The 26,172-nt window shown below is 35.4% G+C and overlaps 1 protein-coding gene across 4 annotated transcripts; it reads right to left on the bottom strand.

The window, feature by feature from the left end:
* Window positions 1–2,984: 2,984 nt before the first annotated feature.
* Window positions 2,985–24,276, bottom strand: PDLIM3 (PDZ and LIM domain 3). 4 transcript variants are annotated; one of them, XM_068186934.1, is made up of 8 exons: window positions 24,039–24,276; window positions 19,083–19,234; window positions 17,421–17,505; window positions 12,087–12,274; window positions 8,301–8,564; window positions 5,555–5,682; window positions 4,303–4,414; window positions 2,985–3,407 (listed from the first exon to the last, which is right to left on the bottom strand). In XM_068186934.1, exons 1-8 carry the CDS (start codon window positions 24,129–24,131, stop codon window positions 3,218–3,220), a joined length of 1,212 nt encoding a protein of 403 aa, XP_068043035.1. In that variant the 5' UTR covers window positions 24,132–24,276; the 3' UTR covers window positions 2,985–3,217. The 4 variants fall into 4 exon arrangements, with proteins under 4 accessions (XP_068043035.1, XP_068043036.1, XP_068043037.1 ...); XM_068186935.1 differs by lacking the exon at window positions 12,087–12,274 and adding an exon at window positions 11,568–11,635; XM_068186936.1 differs by lacking the exon at window positions 8,301–8,564.
* Between the last annotated feature and the right edge of the window lie 1,896 nt (window positions 24,277–26,172).

The following is a 26,172-nucleotide window of genomic DNA, read 5'->3' as shown; positions in this document are numbered from 1 at the left end:
CAGCTCTAGTTTGGTTCTATGGATTGAGTTCCCATTAGTGGTTGGTGTGCATTAGCAGTGCTCCCAGATCACAACTTCTGGTTGAATTTAATCCTGAAGGAAACCACTTTGTGCACTCTGAAGTTGTATGATCTAAACCAAAATGCAGTCAGTGGGAACAGTGGGGGGTTTATATTCAATAGCCAACTTCTGATCTGAACATGTCTAATTTTTTATGTGATGAAAGTTGAAAAAATGAAGGAATCTATTTAGCTGATGGAAAAAACAATTTCTTTTAGCTACTTTAGAGTGCTTTCTAAGATTTCAGATTTTTTGCAAAACTGCATTACTTAGAAGACCAAAAGTGTTTGTCTTGGAAGAATTGATTCAAAAGTAACATATAAATTAATCTATGTATTTTCAGAAGTAATTCTTGGCTTTCTCATTTGGAGTATTGCAGTTTCTTATAAGTTTTTAGCATCTCCCAGAACAGCCCTGCTGTTTATGCAGCAGTAGCATAGCTAGGGAAGGCTTTTCACACTTGTTGATCAATATTTGAAGAGTAGAGATAAAAAGCATGTTAGGTCACACTTCCTGCCTTTTTCTCCAGCTGAAAATAAATGCCATGCCTGCCTTTGGCTTGCAATGTCTGTAAGAGTCTAGGCACAGCTGAGAGGCATAGTAGCATTAAGCTACCATCAGGATTGACTGGCTGCACTATTCTGAAGCCAGAAGAGAAAGTGGGTGGACCTTTTAGGTGGCCACCTTGTGTACCAGGAACCAATGACACCCTGCTGAGATAAAGAATTCGATCTTGAGGATGCAACAGAGAGACTTGGTGTATCTTCTGTCACATTTAAAACTATATACAGTTCTCCCAGACGGAAGTGACTGTGGGGTGGGATTTCCTATTTTTCTCCTCTATCAGGATCAGAGATTTCAGATTCTGCATTAACTGAAATCATGATTCACTTGATGTTGTATTGTTGTACAGGTTTTCATCTAGGTCAGTACCTGCAATTAAATAGGCTTACTTTCTGATTCTGTCAAAGCATCATCCTACTTCATACCTCCCAAAATAACACTACATGATGATGCAATACCACTGAACTTACCCCAGAGTTTTAGCAGCAGGTCATGTTCTATGACTTCTTGTATCTGCATTTCCAAGAGTTTCCCCACATTTACACTTGGTATGTTTGCTGTGTTAAAGAGAGGAGTTTGAGTCTTTAGTTTGGAAAGCACATGATCTCATTCTGTTTTAGAAAGCCTTGGGTGTGTACTCAAATGGTTAATATAAAAACTGTCTTTCATACTTGCCAGGGATCCGGTCATCCAAAGCACACTGCTCTCTCAGACTGAAATCCAAACCTCTGTTGTGGTCAGGTCACTTGACACTTACACTTCCTCATTTTCCATACCAGATGAAAAGAAACACAGAATATGTATCATATGTAGTAGATTTATTTTTACTTTTAGTTACTCCACAAAGACATAAAAATTAAACAGACATTTGAAAACACCAATGACATTTTAAGTTTGTAAAAATAGACATGCGCACTCTTATTTTCAAAAGGATTTTCAGATTTATGAGCTTTATCAATGGAAATACTACACATATCCTCCATGACATCTGAGGAGCAGAATTATGTTTTGTGCCCAAAAAATAATTCAGGAACTAACCTTGAAAAGGGTGCAACCCTTTTTTTTTTTTTAATCTCTGCTTTTGATATGGAAATGTAAGTAAAAAATGCAGTGACACACACATTTTTAAAACTTTTGAATTCTGAAAAAATACTTTAAGACATTTTGAAAAGTTTTTGAATGTGTGGACATTATATTTAAATCTTTGGGACTTGTGAATTTTTAAAATAAATTTAAAGTATGTATAATTTATTTTGATTCCATATTCCTCTTGTATTATACTCTTATTACATTATAGAATAGGAAAAGTACATAAGATTGTTTTTCTCTGGGTTGTTAATTTTTTGCTAGTCTTGTGGACTTTATATAAAATTTTGTAGATTTTTCTACTTTAGAGCAGGTTCAAAATACCCCAATAAAGAATTTATTACTTGGTTTGATGTTTTCTAAAAGTGCTAAGTATGGTTTTCCCTTTACATGTGTTTATGTAGCTGGCATCTACCAGAAAACAATGTAGTCCTTAACAAGTTTCAGAAATTGATTAAAAACCCATATTCTTTCAGCTTTTTGGTTTTTATTCCTTAGGACTTCACCAAGCTTTTTAATAAAAGACCTCACCTTTGCATATTTTAATTAACATTTATTTTTAAAGTTGGCCAAGCTTTAATTTACCAGCAATAAAGATATTGTGATTTTCCCATTGTTTTATTAGGGAATTTAAAAGATGGAGATACAAAAATCCAGTATAATTTTCTTCAGAAAAGTTTGAAAATTTGTTTTCATTCTCAATTCACAATGAATTCCTATTAGAGTGTGAGGTTCTTTTTCAAAAACAACCAATTTATGTTTGTGCATGCCTTAGAACAGTTTCCTGCAAAGTGATGTGAAAGCTGATATAATTTCAAAATCATTAAGACAACATAGAATTTTGCTTTGCTTCATACTAACCAGTCTTTATTATACTAACCATTTTATTGTGTTACTTTACATATATTTTTATCACAGTTGCTGCATCAGAAAATTAAGGCAATATAACCCCAAATTCAGAGCAAAGTAAGCAAAACATGTTTGGGGCATACATTAATGATAGTTCAATAACAGACATGAACAACTGCTTGTTTTGTACTAAACATGTAAAATAGCTGCTTTTCTAATCTGTCACATTTCTACATTTATAGTGGCCCAGCCTGTAAGACTTTGATGGTGTTGGTGTTTGCACAAATACTTGATTTATGTTCAAAATAATGTCTTGCTTACAGTTCTTACGTATATAAGATATATATATGTGTGTACATAATGCTGTAGCATTTATGTGATACCTCAGCTGCTTCACGTTTTGTGTACTAGGAGAGCTTTTTCAGTTTATACTTCCTTGACTTATATTGACAATTTCAAAACCAATATTTTAGCAGAATTTTGCTGGTATAATATACTATTGCTGGCTAACAAGGACTTCGCCTCTCTCAGAATCCCCCAGGGAAAGGTTTAAAAGCCGCTACTTTGGATTTAGGCAGAAATCCTGACACTTGTACTGCAGTTCTAAGCTGGTAAAGACTTTTTGTGTGCATGCATACATTTGTGTGCTAACCTAGGACTAGCATTTTGGGTAAACCGTAACTGTTTCGTATCCCTCTGGTGGCCTCATGCGAGCGCGGGCGTGAGCTTCACAGTACAGCTGGCCCTCCACAAAGAAGTAGCCTTTTTGTTTCAGGTTGAGATCGCAGTCAGAGCACACGAAGCATTCTGGATGCCGGTATTTATCACGTGCCTTCACCACTGTCCCTCTATAGGGAAACAATGAACAGAAAAAGCCCTATCAATTAATAGGAATTTAAAATGAGAAAAGAAAGTGCAGCAACCCGGTCTATTAGAAGGTGTCTCTGCCCATGGCAAGGGGGTTGGAACTAGGTGATCTTTAATGTCCCTCCCAACTCAAACCATTCTATGATTCTATGATACAAGATATGTTCTAGGTATTTATTTTGAGGCTTTAGAGTTGTTCATCTTGTGGTTTTTGAAACTACTGTATCATTTAAGGTTGGATGCTGAGTTTGAGTAGGTGACATAAAATGCTGCAGAGTTGATCACATAGTTTACGAACACTGGAAAATGAAGAGCTTGAAGAAACATGTTGGTTTGGTTACAAGACAGAAACCACAGCCTAACCTATCAAAAGGGTGACAAAATGACTTTCAAAACCACTTTGCTTTTTCTTCATGTCTGTGTTTTCTCAGTTCATCATTGTTTGTGTTCTTTGCTGAAATTAGTGATATCAACCAGGTAGAAATCTGATAGTTTTAAAACAGGTCTACAGGCTTTCTGGATACTCCCACTGGGTAGGGAGAAGGATGCTTTGCATTAACAAGAAATTTTTGAGAATTCACAGCCTGACACAGCACAGCATGGGTAACTGCTGCTTTCATTACGTATTTTTTAATAGTTGACTTGCAAAAGGTCCTGAGAAATCTCAATTAAAACCTCAGTGTACTTTGTCAAAACTTATATAATCTGTATTGAAATTGTTGAAGGTACAGGTTATAATTTGACATTTAGAACAATATATTTTTGTATCTGCTCTCTAGCAGCATTATGGGAATGCACTTCTGTAGTTTGCAGTGGTGTTTGAGGATGATGTGTGCTTGAGCTGGGGATTTCTAAAACTAAAAAGAAACAACTTACAGAATCCCACTCCCACATTTGTCACACAGTGGCACTTTCTGGACACCAGGCATGGCAGTAGGTGTCTTTGTTACAGGTGCTTTCACACTTCTTGTTCCCACAGGGCGCCCATCTGAAAAACAAAACAATCCTGTTATGTCCAGGCTAATATAAAAGTATCTGATGCAGTTAAGTACTTTTCTGCACTCTTCTGTACTTTCTGTACTGTACATACACTTCTGGATGTATTTACAGTCTTTCACTTACATGAACAAACAATGCAGTGTCACTAGAAAAGTTTAGTAGGCCAGTTTCCACCTCTTTGGAATCAGGAGAAATATTGTGTAAGCTGTAGCCAAAAGCAAGTAGAAAAAAAGATTGCATATGCAGTGCTCTCTGCCTCATGGACATCACCTAATTCTCTGAGAACAGGTCTTGGATATAGCAGAGAGGGAGAAGGATTGGACTTCAACACAGAAACATGGCATAATCAAGACCTATTATCAGAAAGCTTCTTATTTATATAACTAACCCTACAACAATTTGGAAAGATTAGTAACATGATATGAATACAAAATAATAGCAAAATACAAGGAAATGCTAAGTAAAATCTCACAATGATATATATGTAGACAATTAGATGTCTTTATTCCTTCTCTAGTAAATATTGATATATAAACATTAAAATTTAAAATATTACCTTTTAGGTTAATTTTGGTTGTATTTTGCTCTTTATGCTTACTGTAAATATAACAAGCTTGCAGCCTTAAATAATTTTCTTTTCAAAACTTCTTAATTTGAAGGAAATATGACTATAAATTATATAATCTTCTTCAATTTTTATTTGGAATTAAGAGGAAATAGGTTTTAAGGGAATTTCAGGAGTTTGTTCAAATTCTTCTTTTCCTGGATGTGGAAGAGGGTGTTTTCTTTCTTGGTGTCATGAGTATAAGCAGCTTGTCCCAAAAATTCTCACAGACAAAACTGTGTTGTTCAATAAATGTCATCTTTGAATATTAAAGATCTTAAAATCTGAGAGGAGATTCTGGAAAATGGGATCAGCACCTGCATTGTATTCACAGGGAAGACTGCTTGCTATACAAGCGAGGAAGGGAAATGGCAGGAGCCTGGTGTGGTAGCTATAAGGTCTGGAATGATTTGGGCTTTCAGAAATTCTTGTATCTCTAATCTTTCTTATTTTCTTCATGAATTCCCCCCTCCCACAAACATTTGAAAATGATTTGAACAGGTAGAATATATTGTTATTAACCACCTTCCTCGGAGACTAAATTCTGGAGCACCTTAAAGGAGCCAGACTGGCGCGGCTGACTGGGCTCCTCCTGGTTGGCGTGCAGCATCTTGTACACGTCAGACTGAGACACTGAGTTGGGAGACGGGTCGCTGTATTAAAGAAGGAAGAGCAGATGAAAACAGTTTATCAAACATAACTCTAAAGCAATATCTCTACCAGGCACAGAGCATGATTCAGGAAACAAACATAAAGATGTGTTCCTACAACTACTGAGAAACTTTCTTCCAGGTAGATTGCTTTATATAGCCTCTTTTTGATCTAAAAAGTAATGAAAAAACTTAAATCAGTGCAACTGTTACAAAAATAAGTCTAGAAACTCATTTACATATTTCCATAAGTACTGTTTTGACTCTACTGGCATTTGAGAAAAGGCCATTTAATCTCAAAGTAGTTTAATTCCAGTAATCATCTGCTGTATTACCAGGTGCTCTCTGCTATGGTATCCAGAAGTTCCCTTTTTGCAGCAGCTGCCCTCAAGAATGTTGTTAAAATCACAGCTCATGCCTTTACATAAGGTCAGCCAAAACCTAACCAGTCAAATCTTTTGGGAGAGCATGACTTCTAAGTTAGCTCGATCACTAGGTAATATAGTGATTAGTTGGCTAAGAGAATTGTTATTTATTAAACATACAGAGATTACAGAAAGGAGTGAAATAAGTATTGCAAAATAGGAAACACTGTAAGGTGAATACTGAAAAATGGAAGTTCTATTTCTTAATTTAATAAAAATAAGACAAGGCTTTCTTTTGCAATGGCAATGTTATGATGAAAATAGAAAGTAATTTATTGTCCAAACAGCAGTTGATGGTTGGATCTCAAATGACCTGTGAGATAAAGATTTTACTGAGAATATTTCATGGCATTTTAACTTTGCTGAATATTTTAAACTGTTCATGATAAATGGCATCCTAAGTAGTCAAGAGGAAGAGTAGAGGACTATTTGCACTGACAGGAATTAGACTGACTATGTAGCATTTGTAAATTTTATACACTTGCTGGGGGTAATCAGAAACATCCAGATTTACTTTGATGAAGTCTGTTATCTTACAGCTACACACACAAATGTCCAGTTTAAATTTCCTATTGCAACTGGCTTCCTACTGTCCACAAAGAATTAGACTGGGTTTTGCTATAAATGGTTTGGTTTCTCAGCGTAGCATCCAAGCTGCCAAATGGCCCAGTAAGAGCCATGGACAGTGACCCCTGTTGCTTATATGAATTTTTTGATCTTCATCAATCAGTAGATTTCTTTGAGACATCTTTAAGCTGGTGAAAAATATACCAGTTTCTCTTGTCAGAAGCTTTTAATTAATAGAAGTATTGTAGTTTTTACAATTCTTGGCAATGTTTAATTAAACCCCTGAATTCTCTCCTCTTTACTAAAATATTTATAAAGCAAGTGATAATGCAATTACATAAAGAAGACAAAAACCCCAGACACAAATGTGTCATCTTACATTTCTTAATGCATACATAGTGAAAACCATCCCACAGCAAGAGACATTTCAAACCTGCATAGAGAGAGTAGGCAATGTCACAGGAAGTGTGAAATCTGATTACTTTGAGCTTAATCCATTATTTCACAATAATGAAGCAGCAAATTTTTCTTTTATTGTTCTCTGATTGTTCTGATTGAGAATAAATATTCAAGCAATAGAGTAACTTCACTCTGAAAAGACTTCATGAACTACAGTTTTCATTAGATAGGATGAACCTAAATACTTTTATAGAAATAGAGATTTTTTTTTTTTGTTAGCAGCAGCCAAATTCTGCAAGGTGCTGAAGAAGGCTCATTGATGCCAGTGATTATTGCTTATTTAAAATATTAGTAATTAGCTTTAGTTTACACCATACATATTATGAATTAACCTAAGTACTGTTGTAAAATAGGAAAATAAGTTACTATTATGCAAAGGTAAAGATAAAGCAACCTAAAGGGTTAATTGTCTCCTAAAAAATGAATAGTGCTTTAAAACTACTTATTGTATAATCATAATTGTTATCCATATATATAAGGTTCCTACCTGACTTTAGTTGTGCACTGAATAAATTCATAAGTCAGACGTGGATTTGTAGGCCTACAGTAAATTCTGTCTCTTTCTGTACAAGATCTAGTTGTACTGAATGAGTTGTCTAGAATGGGAGTTAAGTATCTAGAACACTATAATCATCTATAATATTTCCTAATCTTCGTAACCTGAATTTCAACAGTGGATATAAATTTTATTTGTTATTATTTTATGAATTATTAATAAGAGGATATGATGAAATCATTATCAGATAAATATAATAGTTTATTAAAAAGTTTTATGAATTATTAATAAGAGGATGTTATGAAATCATTATCAGATAAATACAATAGTTTATTAAAAAGTTTTAAATTTTGGAGGGAATCGGAGTCTTGGAGTGGTCAGTCCAGGTAGTATCATAGTTTTTTTATTTATTAGCTGCAATTCTAAGATTATTACTTAGGAAATATTTATTTGTAAGTTCTGAAGGACTCCTTTAATACTTTGGGTTAAAACCCAGAAATGACTAGTATTTTAGTGAAAATATTGAATGGTTTTATATTGCTTGGTTTCTCTCTAACCTTTCCCCTCTTTTTCATAGAAACAGTGTACTCAGTGTTCTTTTTCATAGAAACAGTATTTTTTGGTGTACTTTAAATTTGTGTATTCATAAATATTACAGATGCCGCTCTAATTACCTTATGACAGGTGTTTCCCCCAGAGCTGTAGAAACTTGGCCTTGCAGTGTTTCCATGATATTGTCATCTGAGTACAACTGCATAGGTGTGTTAAACTGGGCGTGCACAATCTTGACACCGGGAAGCTCCATTTCCAGGGGAACATTAGGGGCCATCTTAGACACTGCTTTCAGCTCGGTGGGGCAGATGGAGCTGACCGTGCTAATTGAAGAGGGGGTGCTGCGCCCACTGCCACAGTCCAGCCCCGAAGGAGTGCTGCATCCACTGTGTTCATGGCCAGAGTGCAGGAAAGGGTGCAGTGAGCATGGGATTGCAGAGAGCGAAGACAAAAGGACAGGGGTACCGTGATGTTAACAGCGCTGAAAAGCATAAATGGAACAAGCTCCAAAAAGCAAAAGTACAGAAAGTAGAGAAAAGCAAAAGTATGTGTAGTCATTGATGATAGTTTTCCTATAAAAAGTATCAAGGCCGGCTATAAAGCAGTCCTTAAAATTCTGGCATGCATTTTCTTTAAAGATAGTAAAAATCCTTTGATAGATGAAATAATTCAGTATATAACTTTATTTTACATTTTTAATGCTAGGTTTTACTGATGGATAATTAAGCCTCCCTAAAATTCTTTGTTCTAAGTGAGTAATTCTTGTAACCTATAAAAAGGATAGCAGGCAAAGTTTATGTAAGTTGTTCATGTCGGAGACAGAATAAACACCGGCAGCACTGGAAGAATCCTAGACACATCATTCCAGTTCTGTACCTCACAATCATCTGACTACGCTGCCGAAAAACTACTATGAAGTAGTGTAAAATAATTAATGTGACATTTCCTAGATTTACTTAAATTCTAGAGTAAGATATTTATGAATCTTTTAAAAATAGTTTAACAATTTTTTTAAAAAAGTATTTGTTGATCAATGCAAAGAAGAAAAGTTACTCAAACATCCAGGCTTACTTTTGCTTTTTCTAAATTACAGTGTTTCCAGTAGAATGTAAAGTGGTCCTTCACAAGAACAATGGGTTAATTTAGAGAATTAATCTTATGGCTTTTGAAGTAGACTTTGCATATGATTTATATATAAAAAATAAGAGGCACACTTTTTAAAAATATTAGTGTTGCTTGACATGACTGAAGTAACTGTACACCAATTCAACATACCTGGAAAAAGATTAGCAAAAGAATATGAATATTTGACCTGAAGCCTTTTTCAGTATCACTGTTTTGAACACTTCAGTCTTGTCTGCATAGTACCTCAGAGGCTTTCTTTGTTATGGAGTATTTCTTTGCTGTTCCTGTGTAACAGCACATAACCAAATCTTTCTGCAGTCATTGGTTACCATTTATGTGATATTCTGTGGGATAATAAATTATATCATCAACCCTGATATCAGGGTTGTGGGTAGCTCTTTCCAAGCTGTGTAAACCTGGGACAATGCTCTGTTTCCCAGTTTGATAGTACAGAACTCTACCCAGTAGCTACTCTCGGGTGGAGTAGAAAACCCAAAATTCTTCCTTTGATTCGAAGCAGAATTTGTGTTGGACCACTTTCTCAAAGTTTTAAAGTGAAATATACATTTTTTTTCATCGAAGACACATCAAACAAAAGCACTCCTAAAATGGTAGGCAAGCCTTAATGCAAATATAGTTGTGCATCATCACCAAGCATGAACCAGCCAAAAAATTCACACAGGGCAACATACATATTTGCAGTATTTTCTTTTAGAAGAAACAATACCACCATTATATCCTGCAGTAGTATAAGTTTTGTCAGTGCTAATAATGTTAGTAAATGGAATGTAGCAGGAAAAGACTTGAAAAAGCACAGCTCTCACTCTCACTACGTGAAGCCAAAATAATATTAAACCAGAATAAATTATAGGTAAAAAATAAATAACATATAGTTATATATTAAAGATAATTTCCAGTTTGTTTCACCAGAGTAAAGTCCAGAATTCTGTCCAATGTCCAATCCATTAGCTCAAACCCACAGTCCATAGTCATGTCTTCTTTTAGTCAAAGTCCTTTTTAGCCTCTGCTGTTCTGTTCTGTTCTAAAGGGATATTTAGAGCTGAGGTGTGGTTTGTTTTTTGCTGTGTTTAGCAGTGGATTAATCCAACTGATGAAAAAGTAGTAGAAAAACTGTGTCAAACCAAGGTTTTGTAGGTGTAACACCCTGTGTCAGAGATTCTGCAGTTTGCAAGTGCAGACCCCGGTGCTAGAATTCCGGACAGACCTTGCCCAGACAAAGTTCTTAAACTTGTTGCATTGCTGTCAGGGTAGTTTTTGCAGTTTATTTTCTTCATCTTATACTCTGGTAAAAGGCCATTTCCTTCAACATTTTCATGGAAAATACTACATCATTTTCATTTCTGAATTGTGAGATTAGGCTTTTCATACTCACTTGACTTTTCACAAATCCAGGCACTTGTGAAATGATACCTAGCGGTCCCAAAGCCAGCTTTGTGTGGTACCTAGTGATCCCACAAACTGCTACTGCTAGAAAGGATAAAGGATCACATCACAATATATTTCATCCCTCAGGCCCTTTTGAGCTTCCTTGTATTTTTTAGCCACAGAGTTTGCATTGTTTTTTTCCCCTCTGTAATAATGGAAACACTAGTGAGGAATTTCATCACCAGTTAAGATGGAGGTTTATTACACAAAAATGGTGGACATAAATATATAAGATTTTCTGCACTGGAACTTTACAAATCTGTGGCATCAGTTTTCCTACTTTTAGCTCAGCATTAGATTGCCCTCTGGAAAGAGGTCTGCTGAAATGCAAGTTTGAAATCTCTCAATGGCCTAGCTTATAACTCTCTATCTTTAGCTATCTTTTATTTATATGTAGGCTATCTTTTATTTATATGTAATAAGTAATATATATGTACTATGTAGCTATATTTTTTTTAGCATGTTAACAAATTACACCACATTTGGTCAGAAGAAGTTCACAATGTACAATACCTGGTGCTGCACTGTAAACTGAATCATGGCTGCAGTTACTTCAGACTCTGATCAGTATAACTGAGATGGGAGTGTAGATCTACTTTCTTTTGGAAAGAAAAATTTGAATTTCAAGCCTGAGCTCTGAAAGTCAACCGTTTAATTCTTCTTGTTTGTTTGCTTTTAATTTTAGCATTACGCTGTCTAGTACTATAAGTAAATTTCAAATGCATCAGAATGCTTAATTAATGTCAATGGTGAGTATCTGTCTATTAAAAAAAAAACCACCATGCATCACATCCAGCACAGCACTCAAAGTTTATAACCTGCTTCGGCCTGAGATTATGAAGGGTTTGGGCCGAATATTATGCTTGTGTTCAAAGTAGTTGATATCCTGTAAAGAAAAAAGAGATAAAATACTTTTCTTTGCCCTACAAATGCTCTATGCCCTACATAATGCTTTCTAGTTTAAATGTAGCTAACAATGTTTACAAATAAAAAACCATGTTTAGTTTGTTCATTCCTGATGCTCAAAATACAATCACAGTAGTGTTCAGAAACATTCAGAGTAAAGTGCACTTACAGGAGAGAATGTTGGAGGGTAGTGTTGCAACCCAAAACAGAGGGTAAATTTTAGCTACCTGCAGCATTGCTACTTAGAAAGCTGAATGGATAGTTCTTCATGTTGGGAAAAAATGTTTCCTTGGTCACCTTTTTTTTGGATAATGAATAATCTCCTGATTCTCAGAAAAAAAACAGCAAGAGCTGGACTTTAAAATTGAAAACCGAACAGATAATGATATACCACAAATGACGACGTATCGTAAGTAAATGCCAGTACTCACTTTTGCGATGAGTTAGGAATGAGACCCCTCAGTTGTCCATGAAGCGCATCTTGAATATTGCCAGATGAATAGAGCCCAATTGGAGAATTATAGGAGGAGCTCACTACCTGTCTTTTGTCATCAATATTTGCTGCTGCAACAAAAGGCTGGGCCCTTCTGTTGTGAGCTGTACCAATAGGCTTGAATTCCTGTACATGATAGGCAGACAAAACACACAGAGCTACAATGCACACCAAAGCTAGCAATGAGTAAATCTGACAACACCACTATTGTTAATGAATGCATTTTTACTTTTGCAACTCTGTTATTTTTTAACTGGTGCAAGCATATTATATTTTTCCATGAATTTTGTATATATTACTTGAGCCATACACATTAATTTGTCACCTCCAGGAAAGCAGAAGGCTTAGAAGAAATGGGAGGGATGAATATTATAGTGACCTTTCATGTTGGTCATCAGATTTGACATGGTTTACATTATTCTTTTAAAACATTTCATGTATGCTTATCTTAATTTTTTTGCTTTATTTCTAATCTCTAGCTTCTTCATTTTCATCACATAGTGATAGAAGGACTTCCAGAAGTATGATTTTATTGTGTCTTACCTAGAAAACACATAATTTTTAATGCTTCTTTTAACTGAAATAAAATCTTGACCATAGATCAGATTGAGGACATTCTTCTGAATGTATTTAATTTTTAAAGCATATCTGTGTATCAAAAATTGCACTGCTCTACAATTTAATGCGAATTCATCATAAATAAGTAAAACCCAGAAATGGGAAAATTTGAAATTGTTCTGCCTATGTGCCCATATTCTGCCATACTTTTTTTGTCATTTGCCAGGATAATTTCTTCAATTTGTGGAATTCAAAAGGATAAGGTCTGGAAATAAAATCTCTAATGGTTTAGCAGATATCTTAATATGTCCTTCTGTAGTGGTTGGTCAGGAATGATAAAGACATTTGACTGCATGAAAATTCACTTATTTGGATTCTGCATATTTATTACAGTGTCCTTTGAGGCCTATCCAGCTCAGGTCCACTCCTAAGCCTCAGAAATAGAGACTTTGAAAAAAAAAATAATGTTGTCATCTGCTGAGGGATTTTTCCCCTTTTCCCTAGTGGATGAAGAAAGAACATTAACTGCTGCAGTCCATCACCTTGTTCTGATGGCATGTGGCACTCTTTGGAAACAGTGCTGTGAGAGCATTTCAACTTCCATCCATATGGAATAAAAAGCTTTTGTTTCTACAACCTGAATTGGTCTTTTCTTTACAAACTTGAACTTGTAATGTTAAGATAGCACACGTCATTAATACTTCAATTTTCATAGAAATATTTTACAGTTCTCCAGTTTTGGTCTGGTTTTGAGTACAATTGTTGTATAACAATTTCCAAAATATATTTAGGATACACTAAAGAAAAGTCATGGATATATAGAATATGCAACCAGAAAATGCAAACAGTAGAAAGCAGTTTTATTAAATGAAAATGTTTAGCAGCATTGCACTTTAAGAGGCTACTGAAAGCAGTAATCAGATAAAAGAGCACAAGGGTTTTACTTGCAATTCCTTCTTTCTCTCTGACAGAATGGAGTTGCAGTTAACAAAATGTATTAGTAAATGGAAATAATCTAATAGTTTAGGATCATGGCTACTTAATGAAAGATATTAATGTTGAAGTATTTAAAATTGATTCAAATCCATGTATGATACAAACCAAACAAAACCAACTGTGAACATTGTAATTTCATCCCCATATTTCATTTCTTATAGAGAAATGAACAGAAGATGTGGCACCATAACAGCATGTTTACAATGTAACAGTTGTGAAACAACTTGCAGTTAGTGAGACTTAAATTCTGCTTTCTTTATAACTCATCTATTAAAATGTCAGTGACAGAACATACAGCAGCAAAAATAGTCCAGCTCTTGTGTTTATTTGATATCATTGAATGTGTGAAAAGTCCTCTTTTAGTTCAAATGCTAAATGAGAACTGGAAGTTGTTGAAATTTCAAAATAGGAATATTGGAAAATTACAGTACTTAATTTATTAATTATTTTTCCCAACTGACTGATTTTTTTGCGGGGCTAGCTACATTTTTGCATTGATACAGGTATCAGGAATAGAAATAATGTAGCACCAAAAGCCTGTAGAAATGCATCCGTCACAGCCTATATGATGGCATTCCTTGGGGTAATTGCTGTGACAGAACACAAATGTTTACATTTTGGAGGTATCGTGTGGCTAAGATCTTTATCTTTGAATGCTGTCATAAAGAGAGGCAGGTCCTCAAAACTAGCCCAGCACAATTATATTGTTTCAAAAGTTGATTATAAATGGTAATAGACTATAAACTTATTTCTTAGAACAATGGGTTATGGTTTTTTTAGATTTTTATACTTATCTACGTGCATAATACATCTCCCAGGAATGTATAATCTCCTTGATGGCCAAAAGTCTAGTCTGACTGAACAAAATGTTCAAAGGCAAAGATAGAAGTAAGAAAGAAAAGTTCAAATAAAAAACATTCAAGAAATTGTGGCAATGAATACAAGATTATTTTCAATGAGGTTAAAGGGATCATAACAGAAAACATTTACAAATCATTGTATTCTTTTACATTGACAATATAGGAGAAAGCATTTAAAAAATAATTTGTGATACAGTTTGCCATTTAGGTGGTTTTTCTTTCTTTTTCCACTTATATTTGTTGAGAACCTTATGTTCTAAATTGCTTTTATTCAGAATGCAATGTGATTGTATTAGTAATTCTTCAAGTGGTCTGCTATTTCCTATTATTTATCCATCACACTATTGGTTGTTCCAGGCTATCAAAATCAGGCTGGCTGTTTTTTTATGTGGGAATGTGTAGCTTTCAAGACTGACTCTCAGTCAGTCACTTATTGCTGTGGATTAGAATTGTTGCTTCAGTTTCCTCTTCCCAGATTTAAAAATAGTGAGAAATTTCTCAGTGCTCTGGCAATTGCCTGTATCAGTCTCCAGATGGTTTTCGGGGGATTCTCAGGCTGATTCAGAAGTTTGCTACAGTGTGAAGGTTCCTTGTTCCATAGTTGTATGTAGGCACAGTATGTAGTTGTTTATCATGTTTTACATAGCCATCTCCATGCATCTGTAGAATAATTTTCATTCATTGAAGCTAAAGTAAGCATTCTTTGGCCAAATATTTGGCCACATAGCTGAACAATTCAAAATAGAGTTTCCCTTCATTTGTAAGTATCTTTTATTAGCTTACAAACTTGAATTAGGTACTTATTAAGAAGATTGTGTAAGTTGTCATTTTGTTATTGTTATTTAGTTGGCTCATAATGTATCTTAAATAACTGACTTCTCTTAACGTTTGTAGTGCATTTTAAAATGTCTATTTGATGGGAGTGAAAAAAACTGATACATTTATAAGATTTATGACCTTTTGAGTAATTTTTGTTATTACATAAATAGAAGTCAGTGGTTTTCCACTTCTGCACACCAGTAAATGAATACAATACTTTTGGATAAAAGAGTTTTATATGTGAAGAAATACATTACTGCTTTTGCATTTTTCTCCATTCATCTTGGCTTCAGTGCCAAGTATTTATTGTTAGAATTCAGCAAACTCTTTTAAGATTTGGACAGCACAGGTTGTAGTTGTGCAAAAATTTGTCATCTGAGATTCAAGAAACTTTTACTGTTTTCTATACTGGTATACATGCTGCTGCGTCTCGTGTTGTGACTAAATATGCTATAAAAATTAATATTAAATTCCAACAATTCTACCAAAATAGGCTGTATGGTTTTTAAATTTCACAGGGAGTGATGGATACTCAGATGGAAGAATTTAATCTAAAATGTAAAACATTCCAGGAACAGTTTAGTATATTTGCTTGCAAGCATTGCTACTTTTTGGATGCCTGCTATTTATGAAATACTCAGTACTCCTGAACTTCCTAGGAATGAAAAAGAGATATACTAAATGAAAATGCTGGCTGTTTAATCTAGGAGACACCGTTTTTCTGATTGCCCAATGGAGGCTGCTTTTCAATAGTCTGCCAAATAGCACTTAGTGAAATCTTGTGATCTATTTTTAAGGAACTGTCCTTTTTAGGAATGCAGCTTTCATGCAGAGGGATTGCTCTTGTGTCATGCATGCCTGCATGGTTTTCTCTATAGCTTTTTAAATGATTTTGTTCCATTGCTAGTCATCTAATGTGCATCCTAGCTCTTCCACAAGAATATGCATTTAAAACAGTTTTGTTTCTTCACTACAGTATTTCTGCTGTTGAAGAGGCTGTATTGTTTCTGATGGATTGTGCTGTTTTACTTAATGCAAGTTTTAGGTTAGAAAGCAGAGAGAGAAATGTAACACTGAAGTGCTGTGTTCATGTTTGGGAGCATCTCTGTGAAAACAGAATTGGTGGAAGTATTTATTGCACAGGGATCATTGAAATGGAATCTAGTCTTACTTTTTCTTCCCTAGGATATCACAGAATAAACACTTTGACATATTTGCTTTGAACCAAATCTTCCAGGATCAGCAGAATATTCTTCCCTCCCTGCTCTTGAGATAACAGCAAATGTTTATGTAGGTTAAAGAGGAATGAATAAGAAGTAAAGGATGAGTTGTAAGCAGTAGCTAGCTAATTTGCTATTAGCAATATGAAGGCTTTGACTCATAGTAGCTTTTTCTTTTTTTGAGTTAGAAAAGAGAGATGGCTGTTGATTGATTGGATTTGCTTTAGTCATATACAGTGATCAAGACTTTCCTAGTCAGAAGTGGTGAGTGATTTGCTTATTGACCTGTACATGGGTCTTGTGTGTATATGTAAACTTCAGTTCTGTGGCACAGTGTAAAAATGTGTGGAGGTAAAGAGATCCAGCATTTAAAGATCTCTCTGTTTAACTGACTACATCAAAATGAATTTCGTGATCTGATGAGTTCATCACTTAGGTACTTGATATTTATTCCAGAATGAAGAACTTCCTCATATGATGAAGAATCTCTAAAAGAGTTAAAGCAACTTGAACTGTATCAGAATAAGAGGATGTCTTTTATTTCTATAATAAAACTATGGCCATAGGTAGACTCTTGAAGGAAAATGAGAATTTGTTGTAGCTTTTTAATGTTTTGTTTTGGTTACAGCTGAAAAATTAAAAACATTGAATCAGACAAAATGGTGTTCTTGGAAGTCATAATCATGGTGGTTCATATGAGCTTAAACTGGCCAATTATAGATGAAGTTCTAGTTAAAGGATTTTAATGACCACAAGAGAGATTTTTTTGAGTTTAAAAAGGCAAATAAAAATGGTTAGGTAGCTTTTCAGAGTTCATACCTGAGGTTCAGCTTCCAAATTTATCTTGAAGGGATGTGTTCTGCCATCTTCTGAAATTTGTGGGGACCATAATTTAGTTCCTGCCCTAGAAAGAAAGAAAGAAAGTCAGAATTTAAATAATTTGAATTATAATGGAGTTGTGTATGTCCCCATAAAATATAATGCAGCTTGTAAATCTGTAGGCTTTTTCTATGCTTTTTTAGTGTTTTGACATAAAAATATGTCAATGATATGTAACTGATATAAATAAAATGTATTTACTTTAAAAAAATTATGTATGCTATTAACAGTGGGAAATAGGTTGTTAATAGTTACCAAATGCAACAGGAAAGGGAGATTAGTGCTTTTCTGATCTGAGCTGACCAAACTTTTTAGTTTGTCTTTTTTTAAATGGTTGCTAGAATTAATGTTGGGTCCTCAGAATATTTTATATGACTAATTGAATATATTAGCAATAATCCTAAACATCAGTTTCTTTTTTTTAAAGACCATAATGTCCATGTCAAGCCTGCTTTTCAATGCTGAAGTGCAATCTAAGTATGCAAAGTATTTGCAAGGGGAAATTGAAGAGATGATTCTTTCAGTCACATAGGCAGAAGTAACAAACATGAAAATATCAGTTACAGTTCTGGTTTTATTGACAAATTGAAATGTGGCTGCTAATTTTAAAGTAGCATAGTGGTAATGTTGAATATTAATCTGGTGCTGCTTGTTCTATACACATATATCACATCTTGAAACTGACATCCCAAGACAGTTGTTAAATGGCATATCAATCTGTAGCAGAACATTCAATTAACAGAAATAATTTTTAACTGTGGTGTGTGGTCTAGTAATTCAACAACACTCCTTAAAAAAAGAAACACTTTTGTATTTCAAAAGAAATATTGTAGTCAGCTACAGTAAAGAGCTGTGCCTCCTTGAGAGCTTCAGGTTAATCAGCCCTGTCTTAGTTTTGGAGACAGCTGAAAGAGTGTGCCAAGTGATTCTGATTACAGGCTGAGCAAAGTCAGCTGGAGATAAGAAGCTGCAGATTATTTCTCTTCCTGGCTGTAGTGGAGAGAAGTGAACACAAAAGTTTCTGGATTACTGCAGTTCAGGTAAGACAGTGCTTCTCAATTTTATTTTGAACATTGCTTTGAGAATCCTTTATTAGGCTTAATATGTTGTGACCAAAGAGTTTGATTGGCTTTAAACTCATTCCTTTGTCACCCCTTATGAAAGCGTGACGTGATGTTGTTTTCCCTAACTGGGATGATGCACTGGCAGCTTTATGAGTGGCTGGGAGAAGGAGGCAGTGATAAGCACCTGTGGCTAAGGGAGTGTTAAAGCCGAGCGGTCACTGAACAACTGACACTAGATGAAGATTTTATTATTTCCCCAAAACATGAGCTGCTTGCTTACTGACAGTAAAGAGAGGACTTGTGCAGTCAGCAGAATTACAGTGTGAATAACCTGAGGGAAGCTGTTCTTTTTGTGCCTAGAAAGATGAGTTCTGGGGAGTCTTGCTTGATCTGGAGTTTAAGAGGTAGGTCTGGTTGCTTGTAATTTTAAGGATCTTGGGAATTTCCTCAAACAGTTTTAAATAGTTAGACCATGTAATAATTGTACTGTTGATTGAGTAGTATCTTCTTTCAGAAACAGGCAGATGTGTACACGTACCTCTCTATTTTCAAACAAAGCTGATGTGTAGCTGCTTTAATTCTCTCCTGGGCATCATTATGTGTCATGTTCTCTGTGCCTAGACCATCAATAGCTATAATAACATCACCAGGGCACAGGTTGGCGGCTGAAGCCTTGCTTCCAGGTGTAATCTGAAAAGACCAAAATGTAACTGTTTAATCACCATGCATGCCCAAAAATTCATAGAGAAAATAAACTTCATCACGTTCTCCTATTTCCTGTTGGATGGGGGAGGTATTTTGCCAAAGGCTCTGTAGTTCTATTGTCAGGAAACCATTTGAATGTTTTATTCATCATAACTCCAACTTAGAAAGAAATTATCTTCACCTTTCTGCATTAGTTTCCACTCTCATTTCTGTAATTACTCACCATTACTCAATGTTAAGTCTGTATTTCATCTTTAAATATTCTTTCTGTACTGCCATTATATATATAATTTGCTTGAAAAAAAGTTATGTTTTCCCCTTAACACCAGCAGTAGAAAAGAACTGGTAAGAAATTGTGCTGCTGAGCTCTTTAAAGTACTTAGGTTTAAATCCCATGGCATTTAAGTAACAGTGGCCCTGATCTTTCATGGTGGTCTGTGTGGTGCAATTCATACCTTATGTACATGTATCACCATCTGTGGCATTCACAGAAATAGCCCTGAGCTTATCTTTCTATGCTTGCTTTTTTCTTTTTCTGTCTAGTTGACAAACTTCTGTATGGATGTGAAACTAATTGAAATGCAACACAATTTTGCTTTAAAATAACTGTTGTAGAGTGGCCATGACCTTAGATGTTACTGAAGCTTGTTCTAGAATTACAGGCCTCTATTTGCAAGAGGTGACCTCTCCTGCCACCACAACACTTACACATACCACGTACACAAAGAGATATTAGGTCACTGAGTGGGATTTCTGTCCCTTACTTGTGTATTGTCATTTTGGGCAACTCTTGATTACCTAGACAGCAACATGAAAATGATGCATGTAGCACATAAACTTCTGAAATTCAGCTCTCGAACAGCAGAAGGGACAAGTTTGGTCATGCAAAGTAACATTAGCTGCCTGTTTTTAAGTAAATGAATCCCAGTGTGAAGGCAAAAAAAATGTCACTGTAGTCTTGTTTCCAAATGCAGTTCTTTTACTTGTGGCATATATTAAATGAAAAAGCAATTGGAGAGAATTTTTCTTACTATTTTCTGCTACAGTGAAAGGACATGTTGTCTTGACTGCAAAACATGCTGTGGAGGCATTACTCAGCTCTGGTGTTTCACAGTTTTCCAGCAAAGGAAGAGAGTGAGCTGCCTAGCATAATTCCAGCATGTTCTGAACCCCAGCTTTGGTGAAGCTGGCAGACTTGTCTCTGAAGGGGACACTACTGTCAACATAAAAGCCAAGTAGAAATTGTTTTTACTATGAGTTGCACTGTATTAGTATTGAAATAATGGCAAACATCAGTGAAGGGGAGTAGTTCTCTCCTCTTTCCATCTCCCTTAGGTGAGTCTGAATGATCAAAGAAATTCTTTTGTGAGCTCTTTTTCTGCATTCCTGCGTGTAAACTTTTTTTGATATCACTGTAGCAAACTACAATGCATGTGTTATTATCAAGTAAGGCAGACTTTCCAAGGGGGTGCTTGTGGCCAGCTGCGGACTTTTACACCCTCAGCCTTCAAAAGAATGGACTGGTGAATTGTGTGCTCAACAAAGAGTTCAGGTGCCTGAATAATCTGTTTGAATATGAATCGAGGAAGCTGTTTATAAATCCTAAGTCTGAAATTGCTAAAATTGTCTACTTCTCAGACTTCCACAGCTGCAAGTGTAGATGATCAGCACTGAGACCACTTATACCACTATAATAAGACAGGGGTTAGAGGTATGATCATTCTTCTACCTTCAACATGGAATTGCTTCTGATTTGGCTTAACATGTTGTGAATATGTCTGCAATGACAAGCTGCAACAGAATTCCTCGTGTTCCAATGTGACTGTTGATGCTGTAATACCTAACTGGGCAAACCAGCCATTCTTGGTTCCCTCTCAAGAGTAACTTAGCTTGTATAACTCTTATGGAGGTTACTCTGCAGCTTATGTGTTTTACAAGTCATAACAAATCATCTGCTGTACCTGTGACATACTGCAGCAAAGCCCTGAGATAGTGATCCTGGCTTATAAAGCAGTGTATCTGCCTAGCACAGTACATTCCCCTGCAGCTGTGCTGCTAGCAGAACATGCCCTGCTCCGTGTTGCTCACCCTGCCTTCATAAGGTAGATTTTAGTGTTGCTTTGGGAAAATGTTTGCCTTGCTCTTCAGGCCATGTCTGCATGGTATGCCTGTTACTCCTCTATCCTGGGTATCTTGGATTTGGATAAATACAAAAATATATGTTGATCATTCAGATGTCGCAGACTATTTAACCACATGAGGGTCAAATGTCTCCAAGGAAACTCTGAAGAAAATATCTCTGCATATGATAGTAGACTTGTAAAGCTTATCACTTTACACCATCATAAACACAGGTTCTGTGTTTTCTGAAGAGAGCTATGAATGTCTGCAGAGTGGCTAAACATAAAATCGAGTTACTATGAATACTTGCATTGTGATTGGTAAAGGTCTATAAAAATAAAATAAAACTAAAATCTAGAGTTGATAATGTTTTACCATTCTCTCCAAACTGTACAAGTTTCAATTGTTCCTGTAATCAGTTTCATTAATGCAATTTATTTGCATCTATGCAAAGTTCCAGGGATTTTAATATTTTCAGTCTTTGTAGTTAATTTATTGTTTCTGACCATAATAGAATTTGAATATATTGATTTTTACTCCCCTCCTGTTCTTCCTCTCCCCCAGTGATCATGGTCTGTAGTTTTTGCATTTGCTTGAAACAGTCAAAACAACAGAACAATTTTTTACATGAGCTTTTGAAGTGACATCTGTTCTTCAGACAGGTGGATGATGATATCTTATGTCATCTGTCTCTCTTGACAAGTCCTGATAAAAGCTGTCTCTTGTTGAACAAGGACGTAGCCAGCCAATCTTAACACCTGTCCAATTATTCAGAATATATTTAAAAATAATTCCTATTTATTGTTTTGTTTTTCTTGTCAGGACAGTTAAACCTAGTGTGAATGGGATGCTTATGATAACTTTTACAAAAGGAACACCTAGACCCCAAGAGGCAAGACTGGTGAATCTTTTGAAATATTCTCTATTTCTTAAGGGATATTGCATGAATACTTATTGAGGGACTCTTCAAAATATATGCAGTGACAACAAAAATACTAACTTTAAACAAATTTACTGTTAATATTCTTAAGCCCGAGCTAAGCAAATGTAACCTTCTTTTCCCATATATATTTTTTAAAATATATATTTTATTGTACTACTTGAAACGTGATTTTGAGCATTTCTGTAATATGCCAGAAACCAATGGCTTATGTCTTGTGAGGCATTTGGTAGGTATGAGTCAACTGCAAAGTAATTTATTCTTTAGAAAGTTATATTTATAGTAACATCCTTTGTTATTGCAGTTTTAAACTTCATTGCACGTAATCTAAACACAAAGAAAATACAAACCAGACACCGCTAAAATATTTTTCATTAGAGATAATGGAAACTATTTTTCTTTTAGAAGCCCATAAAAGGCAATGAAGGCCCCAAAACATCCACAGATTTTTTTTAAAATTCAAAGTTTCTGTCTTCTCTTTCTCCAAAGGCTTTGCTATATTCTATGAATAGTTGTTATGTGACTTCATTCAGTCAAATAATAACATTTTAATTTACTTCTATTTAAAATACATATTTTTTAATGCTTTTATAAATCTGGAATGAATCATTAAGTTAATTTTTACTAGTTAATATGTGAAAAAATGGTCCTTAAACTTTCTGTTGATTCTTGGTTGGAAGCATATTTACTGCAAGACATCACTAGTGGTATCCATCCTTCAAGGCTTTTGACATTTACTCAATACCAGGCATAGTGTATATAGTGAGTCAGAGTATAGGGCTTTAAGAAAAAAAAAAAAACATAAAACCCTATAGCAATTTGGAGGCTCATGGAACACGTATTTGGTCTGTCTACGGTCCTGAAAAGCAGCAGAAATTTAAGGAGAATGAATTCTAGCCTGATGTGCACTGAACACAATTTTTAAAATATAGAAATTCTCAAAATATATATACTGTTTTTTGAGCAGATCCACATCTGTAGGTGCAGGGCAGCTGACAGTGAGTTGTATGCTACACTGATCGAGTCACTGGTTTCTTATATTGCAGCTAATATCTCAAAATCCATGAAAAGGAATGAAGGCTCAAATTCTTGCCATTTATCAGGGGAGGGAGGGCAAGGTAAACTTTTAGTTTCTAAATATGGCAAAACCCACCGAATAACCCCTCTTTTGTATGCAGGGCTGGATAGCTTTCTAATAACTCACACTTTTAACATTCATGAAAGTGAGAACTTTTAGATATGTAAGAGTAGTTATTGTTGCCTTTGCTGGCAATAAACAGAACTTGGTTTAATTAACAAGAGTCAGATTAATCTGCAAAGCACAAACTCCCAGGCATGAAGAGTTGCTGCCAAGCAGTTTTCTCCTCCAGTGATCAGAGAGGCTAGCTGTCGAAAGCATAAAAGTGAGGTCTTGCTTTTAGCAGGTTTAAATGTAATTTTGAAAGCCCAGGAACTCATGCCAGAGTTTTTCTGCTGCCAAAGCACTTGAATTTAATTTTGAGACCTAAGTAGAAGTGCAGTTAAAGTCTCTTAGACCAATCACAGAAACATGTCACACAAAACTTGTAAAAACTCCTAGTATTCAGCTGGCTTTCCTCAGAACTAGCAGCTACTTTTTTATCTACTCACAGCTTTGTCTGCATCTCTGAACTCCAGAAAAGCAAAAGCCAAAAATCTACAGCAGCTATTTAATGGAATAAATAGAAAGGAAATTGAAAGAGTACATACCCTGGTTATGATTAAGGGTTGGTTAAAATCTATTCCTCCTGAGAGCCTGAATCCCCAGGGTGATGGTCCTTGAAGAACAACATTTTGTGGCATTGTGGACAGATTTTCCTTGTTACTGTTCTTTTTTCCTTGGGTCTGTGTGAGAAGTTGAGCTACAGGAGGAAGGCTGCTGTCAGCAGAGCACCTGCCAGACAGGGCAGCCGACCTTTTATACCTCCTAAGAAGTTTTACTCATTCCAAAGCTCTGGGCACTGCACTTTATCCCTACTCTTTGGGTGACGTCAGCCAGTCCCTCAGCTTCTCCACCCACAGAGGGGAGTATCAAACTTGGACAAATAAAGCTTGAATGCTGGAAAGTTTACAACAAATGCATCAACTTTATCTGCTGCTTTAGCGTCCCCCTCAGCCCAACAATCAGTAAGCTTCAGGATGCAGCGTCCTGGTTTCTTAAAGCAACCTGTTGCTCACTTGATATCACGCCGCTTATGTTGCTGGTGTTTGAGTCAGCTATGCAGTGCAGTGCTTTGGCTTTTGTACATGACTCTGGTTCATGTAAACAGAAATACTAATAAGGAGATTTCCCTCTCAAGGTTTTGTTTCACATCTTGTCCTATTTGTAATGTAAAAGTGTATTGCATTAACAAGTCCTTCCAGCCCTTCAGCTGCATTTTTCAGATAGTCACTTGAGACCATGGCATGCACCAGACCTAATGCCTTGAAAATCTGGACTGATGTCATACATAGTTCTCATACTGTAGAAGAGAAATGCGGTATTAGGTGATGATGTCTTTTTTCCTTTGTACAAATCTTAGCTTTTTAACGGTATTTGTCCTTTACGTGTGGCTTGCAAGTAGATAGTACCTCATCAGAGGTTTTTGTAACTGCATTCTTGTCAAGAATATTTCAAAGATATTCTCTGTTATTAAAGTATAATTCACATCCTGATTACATAGTATGAAACACATAGTAGTGACTCTTTGAAAGGAAACCATCAGAAAGAATATCTGTATCGCAAAGAGTTTGCAGAGTGCCAGTCAGCTGGTGGAGGCACAGCTGACTGGAAGATAGGCTCATTTAAAGAAATAAGGCAGGTGTTTAGGTCAGTGGTGTACCAGTCTTGGTAGCTCAAATAATTTTGTGTATTTTGAAGTTGAAGAAAAAAATCCTCTCATTCTCTCTGAGTGGTGTATATACTCTGGTATGTCCTAAAATTTTGAGACTGGTTCAGTATATGTCTTCAAAATATTTCCACTATATAGTTCACCCTGGCAGAGTACCCTGTGTGTGTTCAAGGTCAGAACTTATCACCAAGTAGTACTTCAGTCTCTTACCTTTTCTTCTCTTTCATGATTAATTGTTTTGAGTGAAAACACCTTGTGTATTTGGTACTCTTTTGTTTTCACTCCTCGTCTGCTAGTGAAACCTGTAGTGTGTTTTGATTTGTAGTGGGAAATGAATAACATATTAGATGTATTCATTTAAAGAGTTCTTTCTTGTGCAGTTTGCATTTTCTTTTTTTCTGAACACTGGCAGTCTCAAATATTGAAATTGCAAATCCTGCAATGCCCTTCAGTAGAAAACGATTTTGAAATATAGGAATTTCAGGATCAGGTCAAACAGTATAATCAAAATTATGCTTGTATAATAATCTTGTTCACTAGAGAAATTCCTTCCAAACTCACATTCTTAAGAAGTTTGTTCCTGTTTCTATACTATACTGAAATTTGCTCACATGTCCCTTCTAATCTCACTAGATATATGTAAGGGCAGGGTAGGTTTAACCTTTTTCTAGGCAAGTGATTAAGTGATTGCTTTCAGTTTCAGTGGAAATCATATGCATATATGAAGCTGAGCTCTTGCTCAAAGAATATTTTTTTTTTTTCTGCCTGGTTTACTGGAAGGGTGACTTGCTCTCCAAGGTGCTGTTGCTCAGGAAAGCAATGGCTGGATCTGGTTTTATTGATGTATTCAGATTCAGCTTTTTTTTTTTTTTTTTTTAATCCCTCTCTGTAATTCTGTAATTAGAGAGGGAAAAGAAAAACAAAAGATTTGAGAGGCAATACTGAATTGATGCTTGTCACATAAGGCTGTTTCATAGTTCCTTTTCAATGACTTCTTTTAAGAAAGTCCTTCA

Source organism: Anomalospiza imberbis, chromosome 4 (genome assembly GCF_031753505.1).
Source record: "Anomalospiza imberbis isolate Cuckoo-Finch-1a 21T00152 chromosome 4, ASM3175350v1, whole genome shotgun sequence".
In the NCBI taxonomy this organism is placed as follows: Eukaryota; Metazoa; Chordata; class Aves; order Passeriformes; family Viduidae; genus Anomalospiza; species Anomalospiza imberbis.
Note: the sequence above shows the minus strand (reverse complement) of the source record. Positions and strands in the feature narration are given on the sequence as shown.